The following is a 23675-nucleotide window of genomic DNA, read 5'->3' on the forward strand; positions in this document are numbered from 1 at the left end:
ACAGACCTCCCACCAGATCTTCTCACTTCACAGCATCTGCAAATTCAGCTAAGAATCTGAATGTCAATCAAGGGTTTTCTCTGGCTCAGTAATCATTCACAATAATGATTTTGTTATTGAAACTTCAGCACCAGTTCTGTTGAAGATTTACAGGCCAGAATGGAATCTAGTTCTCTGGTCATTAATTATCTTAGCTCTATAGCGCTAAAAAATATAGGAAAGCTAGCAAAGCCACTGAATTAAGCAGATATAACTTTACAAGGTCTTGGGACATAATAATTGAGAAAAAAAAAAAAAAAAGATCATTTGAAATAAAAAAAAATAATAATAATCCTAATAATAATCCTGTTTGTATCATATATGAAATTAAAAAAAAAACAAAACAACTCATATTAACTCATATTGCACCAGAACACAGGTCAACAATCAGATCATAATTTTCTTCTGAGTTCTTGGTTTTTAAATGTCTATCTCATTCAAGACTATAAATTAGTAGTGATCTCTCCAGCAGTTGAAATTAAGATATAATAGCCATCTTAGATAATAGAAATATTTTCTTAACCCCACTAAAGGCTGCAAAGTGAGAAGCAACTACCTTAAATCCTAGTTTAATTCAATAATTACTTTGCCTCTGAGCACGGCTGTTGCATATTAAGTGTTTGATTTTAATTAATTTCTTATAAACAAGAATTTCATCCCCAAATTACCATGTTCACGTCAATATCAAAAATATTGTGTTTTTTACAGGAAAGCCTGTGAATTCAAGTGGTAATGAGATCTCCTTTTCTTTCTTTTCTTTTTTTCTTTTTTCCTTCCCTTCCCTTCCGTTCCCTTCCCTTCCGTTCCCTTCCCTTCCCTCTTTTCTTTTCCTTTCTTTTTCCTTTCCTTTCCTTTCCTTTCCTTTCCTTTCCTTTCCTTTCCTTTTTTCTTCATTTTATTTTTTTTTCTTTTCCTTTCTTTCCTTTCTTTTTATTTTCTTTCCTTTTCTTTCCTTTTCCTTTTTCCTTTTATTTTTTATTTTTATTTTCTCTTTTATTTTTCTTTTCTTATTTCTGCGTTACTGGACTAGATTGTCTTGTACTGGGGCTACTTAACAGTTTGATGTCTGTGGAACAGATGGCTGAACAGAATGAGTTACTGATGCAGATGCAAAGTTGACACAGGACCATCTCCAGGCAAAGATAATTGAGATGTAAAGCTCTGGAAGAGAAAGTTCACACACCAGTGTATCTTATTATCACACTGTAGACCCTAATTTCTTGACATTTGAGCTTATTTTCAAGAAGGGTGATATCTCTTTGCTACTGTGTTCATTTTGTTTCTTGTGATACTTGCTTTTCAAGATGACTGCAGACTGAAGAAATTTAACCATAAACATCAGTTGTATTTTCTTGTTCTTCTGCAGAAACCGTACTTGCAAGACTTGTTACAGATTAACTAGGCTGGACTTGAAAACTGCATTTTGTTTCTCCTTTTAACAACATTCTCATTGCTGCCCTATCTTTGTATTCTACTTGGCCTTTTGGGAGAGCATGTCCATATACCAACATGTAACTCCCAAATGATCTGTGTGGCCCAAAAGACCATCATTATCTTGAAAATTCCTATAGGCTGATCCCTATAGGAGTTTTACCAAGGATCTCAGCTGTTGGTTTCTTATGTTCCAGTGATCAGTTTGTCATGAGGCGGTAATTCGTGTAGCATTGCACTCAGTGTTGACTGTCTAAGCTATTTTTTGTAACTCTTCCTATGTTTTGTTTTCCCATCACATGCATAAAGTGAATCCATCTTGATTGAATTTATAAAGTCAGTATGTGCTCTTATTCCATTTCCCTAAATTACAAAACTTAAAATACAGGAGTCACCACTGAAGAAGGCAGGAAACTAGCAAGAAGATTTTTTTTTCTTCCCCTTTTTCTCACTCCTATTATCATTATTAATCTATAACTCTTACTGTATTCCTTGCTATGGTAGCTTGCTAGCTTTCAGTCCCATACCTGCTGTGAAGCCAGATGTTTTCAAAGGCAGTCACAGTTGCACTGAAGTTAGTGCTGCTGTTTGGCTCAGTCTCTGTTGAGACACTGCATCTGAAGTACAGGATCTGCAAGAAATGGTAGAGCCCTAAACTTCTCTTAGGGAACACAGCTGCTGAGTAGGAAAGAGCATGTCCTTCATCTTGAGCTTTTAAGAAACAGCAAGGAACAAGCAAATGCCAATGAAGAGGAAGTCAGAAGTTGCCTTGTGACAGGTTACACAAACTGAAGGTCTGTGGTTCCAATAGGCAAAGGGAAACTAGAAATAGCTTTCAGCAGCACAGAGCACTTAAGTTTAAGTAATAAGAATTTGTCATGATCAACACTCACCTCGCTGGATGGCATCTGGGCTTCTAGCTAGAATCAGCCCAAACTGAGAAACTTCCCATGCTGCTGGCTCTCCTCAGCAGGGGTAAGGCCTCAAGGCAAGCCCAGACCCACTCCTGCCATTGCTGGGAGAGGAAACACAGCTTTTTTTACTCTGGATGCATTAACTCTTCCATCATGGCCCCATGGACCCGAGGCCCTGTGTAAAACATCCCATTGTGGGGGGACCCGACTGGGCTCTGGTCCTTCTGCTCATCACCTGCGGAGATGGCAGCGGTGACAGGAGAGCACCTGATGCCTGCACTGGCAGTTGTCATACCCTTGGACAGGTTCCCCTCCAGCCTCCACTCGTGACATCTCAGGAGGGTACGGCCACGTGAGGTGGTGGCAGGGGAATGCCCTGTCCCATTCAGGCTGGGCTTTGCTGGTAGGAGTGACTTTGCTTCTGGAGTGCGTTCCCTACGGCTGACGGACGTTCCCCTGAGGCTGCTCCCCAGGCGCGTCTGGGCGACATTTTCCTCATTCCCCTCAGGCGGGAGGAGAGGTGTCTGCAGAGTGACCGCGGAGACCAAAGCGCCTTTCCTCTCGCCCCCCTGGCGGCAGCAGCCCTTCCCCTCGGCCTACGTGGGCCCCACGGGACACGCGTGGCCCCGATGGAGAAGCGAGGCCCCCGCAGCGGCCGGCGGCCCCGGGTTCGCGGAGCCGGAGCGCCGCCTGCTGCCCGCCCCGGAGCCCCGAGGCCGCGCTGCCCGCGGCTCCCCCCGCCTGCCATTTTGTGTCCGCGCCTCACGCAGGCCGCCCGCGGAGGTTTCGGTTCCCTTTTTATATTCTGTGGCGGATAGGTGCTAAGAATTCAATGTTTGGCCTTTTTATTTTTAGTATTTTTTTCTTTTTCTTTCTTTTCTGCAACCGTGGTTATCATACGAGCAGTCCTCTTCCTCCAACATGATTCCTCTCACTGCCTTCCCCGGGCTGGAGTCAGCTCCGACCTGCCATGGGGTTCTCCACAGGTTTCACTATTGTTGTGTTTTTATGTGAATCATCTTGGTTGCTTCTGCCGCAAGGACTGCATCAGCGCCTGCCTTGTCAACATTAGATCAGCCCAGCTCTCATTTGTGATAAATTTTGTCTTCCTTTATTTTCCTGTCCTGCAGATATTTTAATTTATTTCAGCCATAAACTTTTAAGTCTCATACACATCTGTGTGAGAAAACAAAAACAAACAAACAAAAAACAGAAATAACACAAAGCATATTTGTTCTGTAGAAGTCCTTGGGCCATACAGGTTTGGTCTGAAATAAATCTATAAAGTGTGAATAGCAGAGACACTGCTCCTTTCACCAGCCAGAGGTGGGAATAGGGCTGAAGATGACTCCTTCCAAGCAGCAGCACAACTCCTCCGTTGGGTCTAAGAGAGCATCAGAGTCCTGTGCTTGGAGCCTTGCTGGGCTGCAGTGTCGGTAGTGCAGCAATTACTGAGAGAGGTGGAATTAATACAGACAGCTGGCTGAGTAAATGCACCACTCTAAGTTACAAGACGTGCAAAAGTAGGGTAGTCTGAATGAAAGGCATTCTAGGTTTAGATATGCTGTTGGCATGTATTTCATCACTGCATTTAGTAGGAATCCAATAAGTTGTCAGATGTCGCTGAATTACTTATATCTTGTGTATGGTGAAAAGAGGAAGTGCTTTCGTTTCGACAGACTCATCCTTTACATAGGTAAAGGAGGTGAGTGTGGTGATAAAGATAGCTAATCTTTGACTGTCTAGGGATGGGACTATAACAACAGCAGGAGGTGGTACAACTGCAGAGGGGGCAGAATCACAAAAATAATTTTGATCTCTTCCTCTAAGAGATGGCTGGAATCTCCTCCAATGTCAAGCATCTATATGTCCTCTGTGGATGCTTTTCCCAAGGAATACAGTTAGGATGGCTTGATGCTAAAGTTGTCTTTGCCCTGGGTCTAGGATCTGAGGATCAAGGAAGCTCTGTGACCAGTTAAGCATGTTGGTTACTGTCATGGGATCTCTGTGGCTGCGACCTGGCATGGGTGGTTAGACACACTCAGTTCTCCAACTCTCATTGTCCTTCATAATGGGACATCTAAAGGTGGCAAGCAGGCAGGAGTTTTGCATAGATCCAAGTTTTTAGAGGCACGAATGGGAAGAAAAAGCCTGGTTATTTCACTGTCAGAGATGCCATAGAAGAAAGTCCAGGAAGAGGAGAATAAAGGAAAAGAGGTGAAGGTAATCCTTGCTGAACATGGACCAGTGGCCCAGCTTTGATAGTTTGTGTGCTTCTCAAGCTACCTCTTCCATGGTATAATCTCCCAAATGAGTGTGATTCTTCTGTACCTGTCCAACAGTACAGAAGCCATGTCACATCTTATGTACAAGTATGTAGAGTATGGTCACTCCATTTTGTTGCATCTTGGGGAGGCCGTCATGGGGAGGGTAGGTACATTTGTGGGGGGCTGGTACCTGGTTGGTAGCGCCTTTGGAAAAGATGTGAATGCAACATTATATGAATACAGCTAAACTGCTGCTCAGCCACAGGTGGCTCAGTATCTTCACACTATATTCCCCAACACTCCAGGTTCTTGATTGTGCAAGATAAAAGTTAATTCAGAGCTGCCAGCATGGTGAGGAAAATTACGTGGATAACCTCAATCTCCATATGAAATCTAAACCCAGAAGGGAAACTGTAGGATGTGTAACGCAGCATATATACTACATATATATGTATGGTATATGTACATATACCAGTATAAACACTGCAAATTATATTGGCTCTTCTGCAAAGTTCAATTTAAACTTTTCAGAAACAAACAAACAAAAAACAGCTGTGCTCTTTATACCCAATTGATTTGTTTGAGCAGTCTTACATTCATTTTAAAGGAAATGCTATATGAAGGTCATGTTTCCAATATGGAGAAAGAACAGCTCAAACTGTAAGAAACGGACTTGCCCTTTTCATTTGGCCATGCAATGGGGAGTTGAGCAGTTACCTGAGCACTGTGGTGTGTCTTTGCTACCTTTGCTGCCTGAGCCTTCACTTCTGCTTGGAACTAGGTGGAAGAAAAGAGTCCAGACAAAAAAAAAAAAAAAAAAAGTGTTGCAAGGAAAAGAAGAAGGAATATGGACTGATTTCCAGGAAGAAATTATACTCTGGTGCAACAGTGGAAGATATATAATTTAGAAAATATATATATATATATTTGCTATCTGCATTACATTTACTTTCTGATGTTATACATCATTACATGTACATGTATTGTGTTTTAAGATCTCTGGAGCTCACATGAATCTTTATTGAGAAATAACAAGAAAATCTGATACATAAAGGCATTGCTTTGTGATTCTTGGATGCTCACTTCCTACTTGTGTTTCATAGCCTTGGCACAGCAGGGAAATAAAGAAATGGAAAAGTGCAAGGGAAAAGGGCTAACACAGTAATAGGAAAGGTAAGGCTTACACTCTCTTAGGAGAAGATGCAGTTGTCCTCCTTTCTTACATGTGTGCAGACAGTAAGTGAAATCTCCATTCATATGGGCAGAGGGAAACACTTTCTTTTTTGTTTTAGTTGACTTTGATCTGAAATTTTCACATGTTGACAAAAGAAGACAGAGTAGTTTAAAGCCAAAAGGCAGTGTAAAAGCCCTCACATATTTATAAATCTCATGGTTTCAGATGGAAATCTCATGATTTTGGAGATCTGATTTGTGATTTTTTTTTTTTTTTTTTTTTTTTTCAGCAAAAAGGTGTTTGTAATGATACTACCACATCACAGGAATAGTCTCAGCTGTAATCAAACATATAAGCTGTGCAGAATTTAGCTAATTCTTATAGTCTGTAGCTGATTGCTCTGTGCTCCCACAACCCCTCTGTCCACATCAGTTGGGCTTCTCAGGAGGAAAAAAGACCTTTTGCTATGTGTCTCCTTAAGTTCAGATGTAATCTGTGTGCCTACGCAATGGGGAGGATTTGAGGTATGCACACCTTTGCTCTAATGCCTTCAGAGCTACAGAAAATTTATGTGAGACTGGGTAGATGCATGAAACATTTAAGGAAGGGCAGTCCTATGCAGGAGTATGTGATCCTATGAGGGCTTTCTTATCTAAGTTATGGAAAAGTAGGTCTGAAAAAAAGTTTAAGAGATCTTCTAGAGTGCTCTACAACATATAAGCTCACTTAAAACTATTGAATTTATTATCTCAAATGTTTTCATTTTTCAAGATCTGCAAAGAGCTTTCCATGACATATCACTCTATCCCTGTACTTCATTACTTTTACTGATTTATGATGATGATGATGATTATTTGCTAGGATATAGCTTGAATCTTTCTTACTGTACATTTTTACCTTTACTCCATGCCCACTTTGGGTCTTCAGAATATTTTACTACCTTCCTTTTTGCTACATTCTTTGCCTATTAACTATTAGAAGACATTGCATCATCCTCCACTTTCTCATTTCTAGAGAACCTCCATTTGTTCTGTCTTACCTCGTAAGTCCGACAGTCGCTGCTGTGGCAGTGTAAGTTGGAAGTCTTCAGCCCAGGAAGTATTCCTGTAGGAAATACAATCCTCTACAGGCTTACAGCCAAGGGACTGTGAATACCCTGTGCACATACCTTTTTCTCTGGCTCACTCAGCTCATAGTATTGCTAGTGTGCATACCAGTACCTGTACTTGTTCCCTAGCCTTGCCTTCCATTCTCCCTTGGCCTTGCCTTGCCTTCCATTTTGCCTTGCCTTGCTTTGCCTTCCATTTTGCCTTGCCTTGCTTTGCCTTCCCTTCTCTTGTTCCCTCTTACCTACTCTAGTCCCTGCCACTGTTCTCATCCTCAGTCGTTGCAGCCATGCTCCAGGCCGTTTCCTTTCCGCTCACCTTAATGGAAATTTTCCTTTTTACCACCAGTTGTGAAGCCCCTTCCGTGTTGTGTACTTCTGGGTGTGATTTTAGAGAAGAATCCTCAGTGCCCTTAAATTCCACATCCTAAACTGATGCTTGCAGGCCTTGCACTCCTCCAGGAGTGGATTCCTAAACTCCTGATCCTCCACAGGAGTTCACGCTCCACGAAGGTTCTTGGGTGCAGTGAGGACCTTGTCTGCTCCAACAGCTGGGCCACACAGCAGAGGGAGCTGCTGAGATAACATTGCCCTCGCCTGTGAAAGTCAAACGGCTTCTCCCTCCCCTTGCCGGCCTAGCTTTGGTCTCTGTGCAAGCCGGCTGAATCAGGTTGCCTCCGCCAGGTTTCTGGGCTCAGCAGTGACAGCTTAGGCTTGGCCCATGACAGCCCGGACCTGCAGCTTCTGGGACTGTCGACTGCATAAAGACTTTGCTGTTAAAACCTAAGTTTGCATGTGCCCATATATAAATGGCAGTCTTTTCAGGCCTTGCAACTTAGTAAAATCATATTTACTCTGTCATATTTTCCCTCACCTCTACCTTTTCTGTAAAAACTGTTTTAGGAACTACTCCAATTACTCCTGAGCATACTGGAAAAAGTTGGAAGAGTTATTTAGTATAGGCAATGCAACATGTTTTTTTTTCTTGACCTGACTCTTGGAAGCTACTGAGCCCGTTGCCTTTAATTAACACAAGGTAAGTCTGAGGCAGGTATTTGGCATGGGAGAGCTTAAGTTTTCAAAGATTAAAAAAGCTAAGAACTATAAAGAAGTTGGTCTTACAAAGTAATAGAAAATAGGAAATACTTTTAAAGTCATGTATCATAAAATACAGTTCAACAGTGCACAGTTAAGGATATAAACTATCTGTATTAATGAGTTACTGGTGATAAAAATACAATTTTATAACAAACAGGCAGATACATAAAAATAATAAAATCTGTATTTCTGTAAACTCACACAGACATATAGTGTGGTGCCTAGCATGTAATCACTATGCCACATTACAAGGGTTATTAGTAAATGTGCATGTTATGAGAAAAAGAACCTCAAATTGAGAAATTTAATTTATTGCCAATTAACAAAAACTTCTAATTATTAATTGGGCCATGGAGAAACCAAAAAGACAACTAAGCAAACACATAGAATCATCAAATCGTACAATGGTTTGGGTTGGAAGGGACCTTAAAACCATCGTTAGGGAAATGCTTTTCTTCTCCTTTCCCCAGGCAAACAATGCAACACCTCTCCTCTCCATGTCCTACTTTGTTTTTTATTCTCAGCCCTTCCCAATCCCTCTGGCAAGGCGAGGGGCAGCAGAGAAGGTTGGCATCGATGTGCAGTGTCTTTGTGCTGCTTCTTGCTTCTCATATGTTTTTCCTCCTTCTACGTGGCGCAGCTCCTTCCTTCTAACTTGTTTCCTTTACCCAAGTGTGGGTAATGTCTCAGTCCCTCAAAGGTGTCCCAGGCGCAGCATGGGTTGCTGTTTTCCAGGAGCCGCATCCTGGAAATCCTGGAAGGAGCCGCATTTCTCTAGCCGCATCCCCAACACTGTCCTCTTCCATGCATTTCCAGCATCGTCTCCTCCACATCAGCTCCATTTCTCCTGCCCCTCACAGTTATTGCTCTTTCTCAGACATGTCTTAAACTTGCAGTTATTGAGACATGACGGACTAAGATGAAGTCTTCAGTTGCCATGAAGACATTGCAAGTTATTTGCTGTAAATCTTTATTTGGAAGGGTAAATAGTCATTGGTAAATTGTACAGTGATCTCCTAAGAACCAATTAGAGCAAATAATGAATTACTATGAAAATTGACTCTATAGTATCCTACATGAAATAAAACCATACTATTAAAAACAAAACAAAGCAAAACAAAGCATGCAATCAGTGGGAGATGGTCATTGCAATAGGAAGTTGCCAACAGAAATGTATTTTGGCTATAGTCCGGATTATATAATAAAGCTGCTTTGGCATATTTGCAACTGAAAGAAGAGCTGCACTACACCAGAATGACATGCTGCTTTGTTCTTTTCTTGTTGTCGTTGATTTGTTTTTATTAATCTTCTGCTGAGAAGTCATTTATTTTTGCCTACCTGACACTGAGAGCAAAGAGGACTCATAGGCTGAAAAAAGATCAATCCTTCAGACATTTCTCAAGGTGCTAATTTTATCGAACTCCTCTAGTTGTCATGAATCACATACACATAGTGTAAAATGCAACACTTTGCACACTCCCGCCTCCCACCTAGGGAGCAGTAACTTGTTGTTTCTGGTGTCACACCAGTATATTTTACTTTTTTGGAACATCATGCCTGAACATTACAGGCAGTTTTACACATGTGAGGAAGTCAATGCAGTTGGCGACCATTTAAAATATTTAAATTGCATGGTTTTGCAAGGATCAAACTTAAGAAATGTATCCATCCATCACTGGAAGGAGCTCACTGGAAGTAGGCCCACCACAAAAGAAGAAAATCTGTTTGGCTTCCAATGACAACTAGGGTGTTTTTACAGAAGAGCAGAAAGTAGTAGTATCTTTAACAATCACACATTTAGAAACGCTATGAGAGAGTAAAAGTGCTTCTGTCCTTTCACAATATGTACAGCTTGGTTATTAGCTAAGCACGAAGACTGGCGTACTGAGGAGGGAAGCATGATGGACAGCCATTTATTTTCATTTATAGTTATTGGTAAAAAAATGCTAAGGATGATTTTGCCTGAAAACCTGAACCTGAAATCCTTATTGTTTTAATTATAAACTGCGTACATTGTATGCCAAGAGACCAGCGATGGAAAAGCCAAGGTAAAAAGACACTCTTTGTATGTTTGGGCCATTTTTCAGTAGACATGAAGGAACAGGCTTCACTGGTATCCTAAAGGGTTCATTGCTGCCATAGTTTATGTAGATAACTGTACCCTCAGCTCTTCCATCCAAAGGAAGCAAAAGATCATGAACAGCCTTTTCCTTCCAGATATTTCCATTCTGCCAGAAGACATTCAGTTCCTGTTCTGAAAGTGAGCTAAAAAGCTGATCTATCTTTCTTTTGTGAACAAGTCTGTTTAGGCCCCTGCCTTTTGCAAGATAGAAATGAGCTACAGGTTGCTTGGAACGACACACAGTTCCATAGAGCTCTTTGAAAGATTCACTTAGGTGTCTAACATAGTTGTCCATTTTTCTAGAATCTTCATTTAGTTGTTTTCTATTTTCTGGCCAGAACAACAAAGAGGCAAGGAAGAAAGGCTCTACACAGTATGAATTTGGTTCCACTTTCTCTAGAATACTTACAAGTTGACTTCTCAGCTCCTCAAAATGACGTAACTTGGTGGATTCAGGTTTAATGCAGTTCAGAACAACATTTGCCAAAATAAAATTCTGTTTTTCCTTCAGAGTTGCTTGTGAATTCTCCTCACATAGAAATGCATATGCATTTACTATGTCTTCTATTTCTCTGTCAGCATTTCTATGGCTTTTGTAAAGGTATGCCAAAATTCCAGAAAATGAGTCTGCTTTGGAAGCCTCCACAGTCTTTCTGTATGCTTCTATTTTCTGAGACAAGGGCCGCCCTAAGACCTGTTGACTTCTCAGTTGCTCAACACTGGAATCACAAAATATTTTTGTGTATTTTGTAAAACATTCTCGAACTGTCTCAGACATTTTCGCCTCTACAATTTCTCTTTCATTTGTCTGTGTTTTGAAAAACACAAAGTAGTCTTCAAGGAAGTCAAATGCCCTTTTTAATTGTGATCGCAAATTATTTAAAAAGCTGGAATAATGTTTAAGAGCCTCACTCTCTATGCTAGGGCTATCTAAATTCAAATCACTATTTCCTGATAGATACTTTATCATTCTTTTCCTACACTGTGAGTCTTCTTTGCTGAAAAAGGGAATGTGCTGCAGGACATCAATAACATAAAGACCAGTTTCTATCTCTCCCTGATAACCCAAAGTATTGTAATTTTGAAACTTTCTTTTAAGTTTTTGATGCTGCAAATGCTGTTCAATGTCTGCATTCTTAGCTTGCTGCTGAGATATTCTGAAAGCCCATGAAGCATTTTGAGCAAGATCTAGCAAATACTTCAGTTCCTCAGCTGTTAGGGCTGCACTCTTTCCTCTGTGCTCTACCCAGTATCTTAGCTGGCGTTTAAAGACTTGACCTAGTGTATCTGATATGTATGAACTGTGTGGTGCTCGGTCTTTGGCTTCTTTGGCCCAGAATAATGCTAAGTCAAATTTATTTTCTTTAATGTAGAAGTATCTTGCCAAGGCTTGGCAAATGTGACCGTTTTTCTTAAATCTAGTGGATGCTTGTTTTAACACACATTCCACATTAACAGACTTTTCTTCCTTATGAATGGCTTCAATTAATGGGGAGAACCATGTGTCTGACTCATAGCCATGTTCTTTGCGCTGTCTAGTAATCAGTAGGGTTAATATATCACGAATAAGTTTGTCTTGTTTTAATGAATTCTCATAAAGCAAATCCTCCTTCAATAATCGCAATGTAATTTCACTTTTAGACAAGTTATAGGTTAGTTTAAATTCTGTTAGGCACCACTGTGCTATTAATGGGTGAATGATGCGTAGACCTTGGTATGTCGTGTATTCTTGTACTTGAACATACATTAAAATATTGGAACAAATTCCCATTTTTTCTATCAGTTTAACTTTGTTGCCTGTCTCTCGAGAATTAATTCCCAAGAAATCTTCACATAGTGATATTGAAAGTGTAGATGTTCTTACATAAGCATTTAAGAGCGTGAGATAGTAAACAAGTTGTGCTGATTTAGAGTTTATATTCAAGTTACGCAAGGTATTTTTAACCACTTTTTCTATGTACTTTGGATCAAAGTTTTCCTTCATAATCATAAAAGAATAGAAATTATTGGGATTTGGATGCATCTTTTCAATATCTTTTAGTTTCTGTTCAAATGCCCTTTGCTCTTTCTCAGAAAGAATCTGTTTTAAAGAAATACTGTTCAAGGAATTGATTGTTGAATTTTCATCAGGATTCTGAGATCTCATACAATTTAAAATGATCACTAAAGGATTTACATACTGAATACATTTTTCTGTTATAGCTGCCTGAATTTCTTTTTGCAGAAGATAGACATTTTCTTGATCTTCAAAGTCATCCACAAGAAGTAACACTGGTAAATAGCCACTGTCCTTGCTTGCTCCATAGGTGATTAAAGTTGCCACTTGTGTTCCAAAATCACTCGTTTTGTTTTTGAGAACAGCACATCTGAATTGCTTCCGGAGATTCCAGAGGATATGCATAGCTAATGTTGTCCCACCACAGCCAGGATGGTGGTAAAGGTTGATAATTTTTACAGGCGACTGATTAGCACTGTTAGCTGAAGACACAATTAGTTGTTCAAGGTTTTCATAACGATCCCTTTTGACAAAAACCGATGTGTAATTTTCAGAAGAAAAATAAAAATTCCACCATGTCACTCTACCACCTCGATAAAAATCTTTTTCCCGCTCTTTCATGAATTTTTTAAATTGTTCTTTATCCTTCTCTATCTCTGTGTCCTTGCATTCATTTTCACATAAGATTTCCAATGCTGCTATGAAATCTTCATTTTTCTTTAGAAGAATGGTAGAACCACCAATGGAGGGCAGAAGTCTTTTAGATGACTGTGTCACTGATTTCGCTTTTATGATGGTACCATTTACCATTTCCAGGGTTAAATTAGAAACACATTTATTTGAAAGTGCTTCTTCTCTTATGCCTCTAGCATGAAGAAGATCTTTCCATCGCTGGTCTGTACCTGCACCAATACAAATGCAGGCCATGTCTTCTAGTCCCTTTAATTCTTGGTAAAATGTAACAAATGTCTCAGCAAGGGGATCCGATGGATTTTCCACTCGGGAAAGCAAAAGAAACACTATTAAAAACTTCCCACTCTGCTTTACGTCTTTGTGTGAAAGAAATGAAACCATCTTTCTGACTTCAGCAGCCCTATCTCGTTGCCACGAAGCGGGATCTAATGGTAGTTGTTTATTGCCTTTGAAGTCTGATCCACCATTGCAGAAAATCCAGTTTGTCTCCTGATGCAAATTCAACTTCTCAGCTTGTTCTGAAACTGAACCCACCTTGTTTTCATAATGATATGGGAAGTGAAGTTTGGCATTTCGAGTTTTTTGGTAAGTCTTAAATACACCATTTGTTTCTGATTCAGAGTCAAAATCAAGCACAGCAAACCATTTAATTTCCTGTAAAAAGTCTAAGTGTAAAGTTTGACTTGGATGGCATTTGTTTGTTACCAAAATGTAGTAGTCATAATAAGAGTCATCTAGAATGTCTCTGTTGCCAGTGAGCAGACTAACTAGCTTTAGTCCTTCATTCGTTGTCATCTTTTTCTTTAAGTTATATTCTTCCTCTGCTCTTTTACGAGAATCTGCTATCAATGTCAAGTTACATTTAAACTTTTCAAATTCATTTGTATTTTTAATATTTTTAGAACTAGCTCCATCGCGGATGAAGACAGCTTTTCTGAAACACTTGCTCTTAAAGTCGTATGTGTTGGTACAGAAATATTTTGTATTACAGATGGAGTGTCTGGGAACCACATCTGTTTCAATGACAAACGTATCTGATGGAGTTCCATTTGGTAACAACACTTCCACAAATCTAGGTTCTCTAATGCAAGCTTTTGCAGCTCCAATGTATTGCTCATCGAAGTACTTTTCAATGTATCTATTAAAATGGTCGATGTAGGCTTCTTTCTTGGTAACTTTTATTCCTTCGATTTCCCCATGTGGATTGTCACGTATTCCAAAATGAATAGTGCCATTTGTGCGAGAGTTCATGCAGGCTGCAGCAAACCTAAAGACTTCATTGCTAAATTTCATTTTAATGTCTTCTTCTAGTGCATTCTCTGTGTTGGAAAGTAATTTGAATTCATGTGCTGGATCAATGAGGTTGAGTGGCCCTGTTTCAGGGACATTAAGAATATGATGTTGTATATATCGAGTACCATCACTGAAATTATCAAAAGGATGTGGCATACACATGTTTCTCGTTGGGTGCTGGCTGCTTGACAGTGAATTCTCTGATACATTCTCCTTGTCAGCTGACTTTATTGCTGTTTTATCTTCTACAGGCTCCAGTTCAGAATCCTGCAGTATACTGGAATTAAATGACCTGTATTTCTTCTTCCACTCGTTCTTTACAATTTCTTCATCATCTTCTCCATCAAGACTCTGTTTACTGCCTTCTTGTCCCTCAGCCTGGTTTGAACTTTCAGTTAGAATGCCATGCTTTTTCAGCAAATGAATGATTTGAATAGCAGGCCCATGAGGTATGCTCATATCCACCAGATCTGCTTTAGTCAACAGTTTCAAAGTAGAACCAGTTACATCTTGCTCATACAAGACTTCTGCGTATTTCTGATCAATCTTGAGAATTTCAGTTAAGAATTGTTTGACTTCTTCTTTTGTCCACTTTTCAGCATGTTGATATAAATGTAATTTCTCTTTTTTTTCAGTGTTTGCATTTTCCATTCTTTAGGGAAAAAAAATTACAGTGTTAGTAAACAAGTGATTTATAATAGCTTATTAACTGAATAATGCATATTTTCTTGATGCTGTCTACCCTTTATTTCATCATTTGTGTAATCTGCCACATGGAATATAGCAGTTCAGTTAGGGGACATCAGGGGAATGTGAAGTCAGATCATATATAAGACATTATCTGCTTCTGATAGAAAGATTACTTTTTCTTACAGAACAGCTTTATGTGAATCCTGTTTTTAAACCACTTCCATAGCTGACACTACATAAAAATGGTGGCTGATGCCTATTTGTTGTCATTTGGACACCAACTTGCAGTTGTATGGGCCATCAAATAGAAAAACATGGTCGCAAATGGCTCTCATAAAGGCTACAGTTTGGTGGAGAAGGAAAAATTCCAAGCTTTTTTCATCCTAAAGTGTGGTTAGATACTCAATTTGTTTGAATAACACTGCAAAGAGACTTTCGGGTAGAAATATACTGCTGTGATTACTCAACTGCTGCTACTGCAAATGAAAGGAAATTATTTACCATTTTACGTTTGCAGTACATTTTATATTCATTGAGGTTTCTCAAAATCAATTCAGCAGCATTTGTGGAGATGAGTGACAGGGAGGAGAGCATCTTACAATCCACTTGATCCTATTGAATTTGTACTTTTGGCATAAACTTTCAATAAAGAAGCACATGGAAAATTAGGGAAAGGAAGGGAAGGGAAATGAAGGGAAGAGAAAAGATTTCACTTAGTAATGTCCAATTTTACTTCATCCCCTCAATTCCTTTAGGATAGTTATATTTATTCCTCTGAAATTTGTATTTTGTTATGGAATTACACCCAGCTACAGTCATTACCTTAGTGGTAATATTCTTTTCTTGTTGGTACCTGATTATTCTTGAGACAAAATAAATTCATAGACTTTTTTCCATTGAAGAAATTTTGTTTCTTGAAAGAACACTTTGTTATCTAACCCATCCTAGCAACATGCTTTCCTCGATCTATCACGATTTCCTAAAACATGAGCTTTAATAAGAGCAACAATAGGGATTTCTTATAGCTAGTGCTGGAGTACTGCTTTCTTCATAGCTTTGGTCAAGCTGCCTCCTGGTTTAACTAATGAACTGCCAGGGCACAAAGCAAAGGTGGGGAGTAGGCTGGGGAAGACTGCAGTTGGCTTTGCTCTCAACAGACTGTTCCCTCTAGTCACAGAAGAAGAAGGAAAACTAGTTTCTAGTTCTTTAGAAAAACACTATAGTAAGCACATATTAAAAATCGGGGATGCAGAGGGAAATAGACTCACTGTTTTTATGTCAAAACTGATCTGGCTATCATCCTCACCATTAACTCCACCCAGGGTATCTGAAGGCCGAGAAAAGAAACTGAAAGTAAAGCCCTTCTCTGGCTCGGAGACTATTCAAGCCAGCAGTGTAAAATTATGACTTTAAATCCCACCAAATTTGCAGTTTACAATAGAGGCACAATTTACTCCTAACATAGAAGCAAACATGTTTATGACCTTTAAAACAATTACTCTGTGTTTTAAAGTTTGGACCCCCTCCCCCCCCAGTGAGACAAAGCTTGGGAATGGGATACTTTCATTTCCTCGTTTTGATGTAGTGTTTCTAGGTTTCATGTTACTGGCTAGTTAATGATTCTGACCCACTGAAGTATTTTATAGACATTCTTTTCCAGCAGAGAATCATTCTACTATATTATTTCTGCAGAATAATTTCTTTCAGGACATGTTCCTTGGGATTAATTCATTGTAATCTCCTAACAGCCACCTTTCATGTGCAAAAAATTTTACAGAAGATTTGGAAGAGTTTATTTTAGTAGCTTATAGATCATCTTATGTATAAAATTAATGTCTCAAACAAGAAATGGTATCAGACTAAGACATCATATTCATAAAATATTCCAGACTAGAATTAAATGTGTGTACTTACTGTAACTGTTCTGTTCTGCAGTTTTCTTCCTATAGTTGTCCAATAAGTGTATTTTGTTCAAGCAGGATACACAAAAGCTAAAATTCAGCTGAATTACTCTTCTAAGCTATTAACGAAAAACAAAACAAAACAAACCACCCTAATATTAGTTTATAAACATTGAAGAGAAGTCTGGGATCAGAAATAGTAGGAGGAAAAGTGCATTTATAGACTTACAGCCACTTTTTCGTAGTGGCAAACACACATCTTTGGAGGAGACAGATAACAGTGCATTCTACAGAATATTTATTTCTCCTTACCTTTTTCTTGCGTGCTTCTAGTTCACACTTCCATATCTGTGACTAAGATGCTCTAGACTATGCAACTTTGAAGCTGGGTGTTGCAAAGAAGCTGGAGGAAGTAGGTACAGGAGGTTCTAGTTCCCTCCTCCCCTTTTGCTTTCTCTTTTGCAAAGCAGAGTTGCTTCTGCTTTGCCTCTTCCTAGCTGGGAAAACACTGTGGTTCCCTTATGAGGGGAAATGCAATGAAAAGAAGCTCATGGAGCTTCTCTGAGGTCAGGACAGGGACATCACCAGTTACCATCCAGGGAAAATAGACTCAGCATAGGAAAATTAATGAAATTTATTACCTATTACTAACAAGCTAAAGCAGTGAGAAACAAAGAAAAGAAACTAACCCCCTGGGGGCTGTGGTCAGTCCCTGACACTTCACCTCCACTGCTCTTTCAGTCACTCTCTGCCCCTGCTCCACATGGGGTCCCTCCTACAGGATGCTGTCTGTCCTCAACAGGGGCTTCCCAGAGGTAGCAGCTCCTCAGTAACTGCTCCCACACAGCTCCGTACCATGGGGTCCATCCCCCAGGAGCAAACTGCTCCAGCACAGGTCCCCCACGGGCGGCAGCTCCCCCCAGACCCCCTGCTCCTGCATGGGCTCCTCTCCACGGGCTGCAGCTCCAGCCCGGGGCCTGCTCCTGCGGGGGCTCTCCATGGGCCGCAGCCTCCTGCAGGCCACATCCACCTGCTCCATGTGGGCTCCTCCATGGGCTGCAGCGTGGAGATCTGCTCCATGTGGGACCCATGGGCTGCAGAGGGACAGCCTGCTCCACCAGGGGCCTCTCCACAGGCTGCAGGGGAACTGATACTGGGTGCCTGGAGCATCTCCTGCCCTCCTGCTGCACTGACCGGGGGATTGCAGGGCTGGTTCTCTCACATTTTCTCACTCCTCTCCCAGCTGCTGTTAAAACATCTTTTTTCCCCTGTCTTAAATTTGCTCTCACAGAGGTGCAACCAGCATTGCTCACCATGGATGGGTCCTTTTTGCAGCCAGCCGGAGCTGCTTCCAACATCTTTCTGACATGGGGCAGCTTCTGGGTTCCTCACAGAAGGAACCCCTGCAGCCCCCTTGCTACCAAAACCTTGCCACATAAATGCAGTACAATTGGTACCTGCAATGTGTTTCATCTGATAAAGTGTGTTTCATCTGATAAAGTACCATGTGATTGTTGTAGATGTTGAATAACACTGTGAGTCCTTTGAGCCTCAGATTCACAGCTTTGCGGACTTCACACTTGCTGTTATTGATTTTTTCCAAATGAGGACTCGATATGAAGTACTTTATTGATATAAAAACTAAACTTGCCAAAATATGCTGTGAATTATCCATTTATATCAGTTCTATAAATCCTACAATGACCAAAGTACAGCTTGTAGACCACTGTGTTATATCTCAATGATATGGAGCAACCCATTGCAAAATGCATTTGTAGTTTTGCACTAACAAGAAATACTTTTTTAAAAAAAAAAAAAAAACTTTTTTTTTTTCCTTTTGTTTCAAAATTGTATTAGATATAATTAAAGATTTAATAAATGGGATGTGGTTTTCAGCATTTTCCTTCCTGCAATATCCTCAGCCACAGACATTTGCTAAAGAATTATATCTTTATCCTTTCTCCCATGCCTATTATAAAATAGACATCAATAGAGGTAGTTTATTAGTTCTTGAGAGCTCTGTAACTACTGTTATGGAAGCATACAGCATACTATTTGTGCCTAATGTGTTGTTTGCTTTATTATTATTATTATTATTATTTTCAAAATGATATGCTTTACCCAAGAGACCATTTTCAAAAAAGTGCATTTCTCTTTTTCTCTTGCATCACTGCTTTCTTTGACAATCCCATGGAAACTCCATCTCTTGCCAGCAGCTGCTCCTATGCCCTAACACAAAAGCAATTCTATCAAAAAATTACAAAAGGATTAAAAAAAATGAGGAGCCCAATCTTGCTGAACTCGCTTCTCTTGCTTAAATTTGCATTCAGTGGTCACCATTATCAGTTCCTTAGAGAAGGCAGCAAAGGAAGACTTTCTGCCCAGTGCCACAGGTCCACAGTAAGATACATTCCTTGTCTTTTCCTTAAATTCTCAGTTGCTGAATAGGGAAAGTGTAGTGAAAGGTGATCCTTTCACTAGTGTAAGTGTAGGGAAAGTGATCCTTTTCCCTGGGAGCAAGTCTCATGAGCACTGTAGCACTAAGTAGCCAAACCAGAGACAGCAGAACCTGCTAGTCTTTTAGGAGCAGCAGACAGGTTGGTATAGGCTGTTTCCATGTGGTTCATGGTTTGTCAGGCAGCAGGACTGATGTTCAGAGTGCCACCCATCCCACCCTTGCTCAGGTGTGCTCTCTGGTCAGATCACAGCCTGAGGAAACCTCCACAGGCATAAACCTGTGGCTGCAAGCTCTTAGTGCTCGTGAAGAGAGCAGCTATGCTTCTACTATGTCAGGTCAGTTATCTGTTGAGAAGCTCTGTGGGTGTTAGTTTCGTTTTCTTAAATCGCTGGCTATTTCCTGATTGTATTGCTTTGGACGGAGTTTCCCTAAGCTGTGTTTGTAGAGGATGATGTTGCAACCATTCTTCTGCATGAACATTTAACGGATGGCTCTTACACTGACCTTCCACAGCAGCTTGTGTTGATCAGCGTTGCCTCTGAAGAACCATCAAGCTTCCCCAGGTTCTGGCCTCTTCTCTTGCACTGTGTACTTGTGCAGTGAGCTGGCCCACAGAGCCGAATCACTCTCTCACATGTTAGTCTATGTACAGCTCAGGTCTGGGCAGCTTTCTGTGAGGTTGTTTGCCCTCCTTACAGCATAGGGCAGACTGTACTGGTGGGAGCAGCTTAAGGTGCTGTAAAGCTACACACTTGTACGGGCCTCTGCTTTTGCAGGTTACCAGAATCAGCACAAGCCACAGCTGAAACTGTTGTACATATTCTTTGTGTTCTGCCATCTCAGGCCAAGTACAGGAAGGCCCTGACAAGTAACTCGGTAGCTTGCTTTGGTTTTTGTGTTATCTTTCACAAGGTAGCTCCCTGCTTAAAAGCCTTGGGCATCGTGTTCTGAAATGCTGCCTGGTTAGCTGCCTCTCTAGGAAACACATAGCTCACAGCTCCTTTCCCACCCTCACAAGTTCCCTTCTCCTGTGATGAGGGTCCTCTCGTGACCCTCATTCCTTGTGATGGAAATCCTACATATATCATAATCCTGATTTCTGAAGATAGGGAAAAGATAGAATTGAGCACTCATTTCTTATGGTGCCTCGAGAATGAACCTGCAGAACTCTTCAAGGTAGGATCCGAGCTATTCAGTCTATCAGAACTAGACATCTTTCTCCACTTTTTCTGTAAACCTCCGATAAGGTATAGGGTGCATTTTCCTTGGAAGCCTATTTACTACCATCTGGCTTGAGTTTTCTGAGTAGGTCTTTCCTCTTCCTCCTCTTATTGAATACGGAGAAAAAGTGATCACAGCTCCCCCCAACCCCCCCCCCTTTTTTTTTTTTTTAAATAGCTTTTACTACGTACTAGAACACTTATTTTATTTCTATTCATATCTTTTTTTTTTCTTTTTTTTTTCTTTTTTTCTTTTTTTCCACCAAGATAAAACATTTCCCTGTTTGATAAATTTTCTAAACCAAAAGGTTTAGAATTCTTATTTATGCTGTTTCTCAAAGGCTTTCCTCATTTGGCTGTATCTTTCAGACACACTAGGAATTTAAAATGGAATCCAGTCTTCTAACTGTCCTAGCTTGCTGTTTGGAATAGTGACCCATAATAATTTAATATAATTGTAACATTTGATACTTGTATATACAACGTGCGGATGGGACTAAGAATGTCAGGCTTAAAGGTCTTGGAAAGGACTTGAAAGACAGATTTAGAATTGAATATGGTTTGAAAAATATCAGAACTAAGCAAGGTAAACTTAAGCAGGAAAGTGTAGTTCTAAGAAAAATAAATGAATGATTCCCAACACCTTTTTTTTAATTATTTTTTTTAATTTTTATTTTTTAAGGTGAGTTTTTTTAATTTAAGGTTTTGCCTTAGGAAAACAACCTTATTCATTTCCTATTGAGAAGGAAAAAAAATAATAAAAAAGACAATATAGAAATTACTTTTTAGAACTGCGGGAAATGCAGAAAATGAAAATCTGAGTTAACAATAGAAAATGTATCTTTAAAGAAGAACATGCCTTTACTTTTGGTCAGGGTGTGCTGTGGCATGAGGCACGCTAGTTCAGAAGACATGCACTACTATCTCTACATTAAAATGCATCTGAGTTACCAGACCCACTGTGACCAACAGCTTTGTACCTCGCCCTGGAACACAGCACATAGCCTGAAGAGATGTATGCATATTATCTTTTTAGGTGGAGCAGGATTTCCATCAACACGCTGGTGTTTGCATTGCAAGTTTAACCGAACCATGATGTAAACTTTGACTTGAATGGGATCCTTAGATGTTTAATCTTTTGTTTGTCTTCCAGACTCCTTGTCTATTGTTTATATACCACAGATTCTAATGAAGAAATGATCCCTTGTTTTTCTTTTTCCTTTTTTTTTTTTTTTTTTTTTTCTTCTCAAATTCTCTTATAACTAGCACAGCAAAACTGCTCCTTTCCATCCCAACGGTGCATCAGTTTTGCTGTTTATGATGTGATCGCTGTATGTCCATCTGCAAAGTGTTTGGAGGCCCTTGTTGCAGTTCTGTTGCTCTCTGGAAAAGTCTTGCAGTCTCTGCAGAAAGGCAGTGAGGGAGCAGGGCATCTCCGCTCTAGGAGTTGGGCTCCTTGCATACACTCAGAAGCCTTATGAAGAACAACTTTTTGAACAAACATTTATTTATAGACTGTCATGGGCTTTTAAGTTGTTAGTCAGTGATACAAATTTTACCCTGCACTTTGTTTTTAAGGGATGTGTATGAACATCTTTCTGCAGTTTTTCATGTGTGAATAGAGAATATACTCAGAAAACCACAGCATGATGTACCATTTAAAGGCATTCTAAGACAGTGGCATTAAAAAAGGTTTGATTTGCTGCAAAAATATTCTCAATGCAGCTGTTTAGTTACATAAAAAGTAGCTGTTATAAGTCAGGAAGACTCTTGTGGGAGGCAGGAGAGAGGAATCAATCCCCAGTTACACACAGTATTACCTCTCGTCTTGAAGTCACCCTGGACATTCTAATTTCCCACGTCTGGAAAAACGAAAAAAAGTTAGTGTTTGCTAGTATTATCTCCCTTCCTTTTCTCCTGCTCTCTGCACAGTTAACCAGAGCTTCCTTACATCTTCCGTGGGAAACCATTGCCATCTAGCTCCCAGAAAGCTGTATGATACAGACACATAGCAGTGTGGTGAGTGACGGATTTCCAAAGGAATTATGCTAACAGTGAAAAAAGGCCATAGAAAAATGCTTGCAGTTTATCTGAGTAAAACTAAATGAGAAAAAAAAAAAAAAGTAATGTTCTTTAATACTCTTATGAATCATCTTGAAGCTATGTAATACCTTAGTAAGAAAAGACAAAGTACTACACACTACATTGCAGTTAGGTATAAAAGCCTAGAGCTGCCCTGGCTGCTGTTGCTGCTCCTATATTCTGCTTTCAGTTATGGCTCATCTTCCTCACCTTTGATCTCAAGTCCATCACCCTACTTCGTCAAAGAAAGCCATTATTCACCCTCATCAGTGGATAAATGAAATGGCAAAAGCCTCCACCAAAATAAATGAGGAAAAAACTTCTTATTTTTTTCCCCACATTTCAAGTTTTGAACCGTTTCTGCATTCTCATAATCCTCAGCTCACATTTGAACTCACAGATGTGTACTTCATCTTGTTTAATGGACAAACACTCCACTGGTTTTGGTAGGATTTGGAGTAGATCTTACAGCAATAAATAAAAGTTTAGCACTCTTCTGAATGTGATAGCACCAGTAAGAAGAGGTCTGGAATCTAATATGAAAAGGCTTTCTTTTCCATCCATGAAAAGCCTGTGATATTTCAGAGCTTTTTTTTTTTTTTTTTTTCTTTTTTCCAACTTTTTTTAAATATCTCCAATGAAAGGCTCTCCCCACAAAAGTAGTTAAGTTCACTATGTAAATTTTGGAAGAATACAAAGAATAAGCACTGTTTGAACAGGGATTTAAACCACTAGTGTGCTTTTGTTTAACGGCCACCAATATACAAAACACAGCAAAACTAAAATAGTTGAGAACAATATAATATAAGCAGAAGACAACTTGCCTGTGTTTGCTCGCTCTCCCTTGGAATAACATACTTTATTTGCAGAGCTAGTTTTAGGAGGAAGAATTATTTAAGCCAAATGATGACTTTTTTTTTTTTTTTTTTTTAATTTTATTTGCTTGTAAGTGGGGAATGGGAACTTGGCTGCAATGACAGCACACTCCCATTTTTCTCAGAGGCTACAACTAGATCCAGAGAGAAAAACTCCAAGGCAGCAGTGGGGCTGTAGGGTATGGTGCAAATGGGTGGGAGAGAGTTTATTTGACCTTCCCCACAGCAACAGGTGCATTTTTGTTCCATATTTATAAATGTAATGATATTTATAAATGTAATGTTCCAGGGAACATGTATATCCATATATGTACCCA

The 23675-nt window shown here is 39.8% G+C and overlaps 1 protein-coding gene and 1 long non-coding RNA gene across 2 annotated transcripts; one reads left to right on the plus strand and one right to left on the minus strand.

The window, feature by feature from the left end:
• The first annotated feature begins 6330 nt into the window (after positions 1-6330).
• On the plus strand, positions 6331-7706 carry LOC118162532. Its single transcript, XR_004748500.1, has 2 exons — positions 6331-6406; positions 7280-7706. It is a non-coding gene; the product is annotated as an uncharacterized LOC118162532 (long non-coding RNA).
• A 1224-nt stretch (positions 7707-8930) lies between these two features.
• Positions 8931-17162, minus strand: SAMD9L (sterile alpha motif domain containing 9 like). Its single transcript, XM_035318708.1, has 3 exons — positions 17036-17162; positions 16737-16842; positions 8931-14784 (listed from the first exon to the last, which is right to left on the minus strand). Exon 3 carries the CDS (start codon positions 14781-14783, stop codon positions 10026-10028), a length of 4758 nt encoding a protein of 1585 aa, XP_035174599.1. The 5' UTR covers position 14784; positions 16737-16842; positions 17036-17162; the 3' UTR covers positions 8931-10025.
• Between the last annotated feature and the right edge of the window lie 6513 nt (positions 17163-23675).

This window comes from Oxyura jamaicensis, chromosome 2 (genome assembly GCF_011077185.1).
Source record: "Oxyura jamaicensis isolate SHBP4307 breed ruddy duck chromosome 2, BPBGC_Ojam_1.0, whole genome shotgun sequence".
NCBI lineage: Eukaryota > Metazoa > Chordata > Aves > Anseriformes > Anatidae > Oxyura > Oxyura jamaicensis.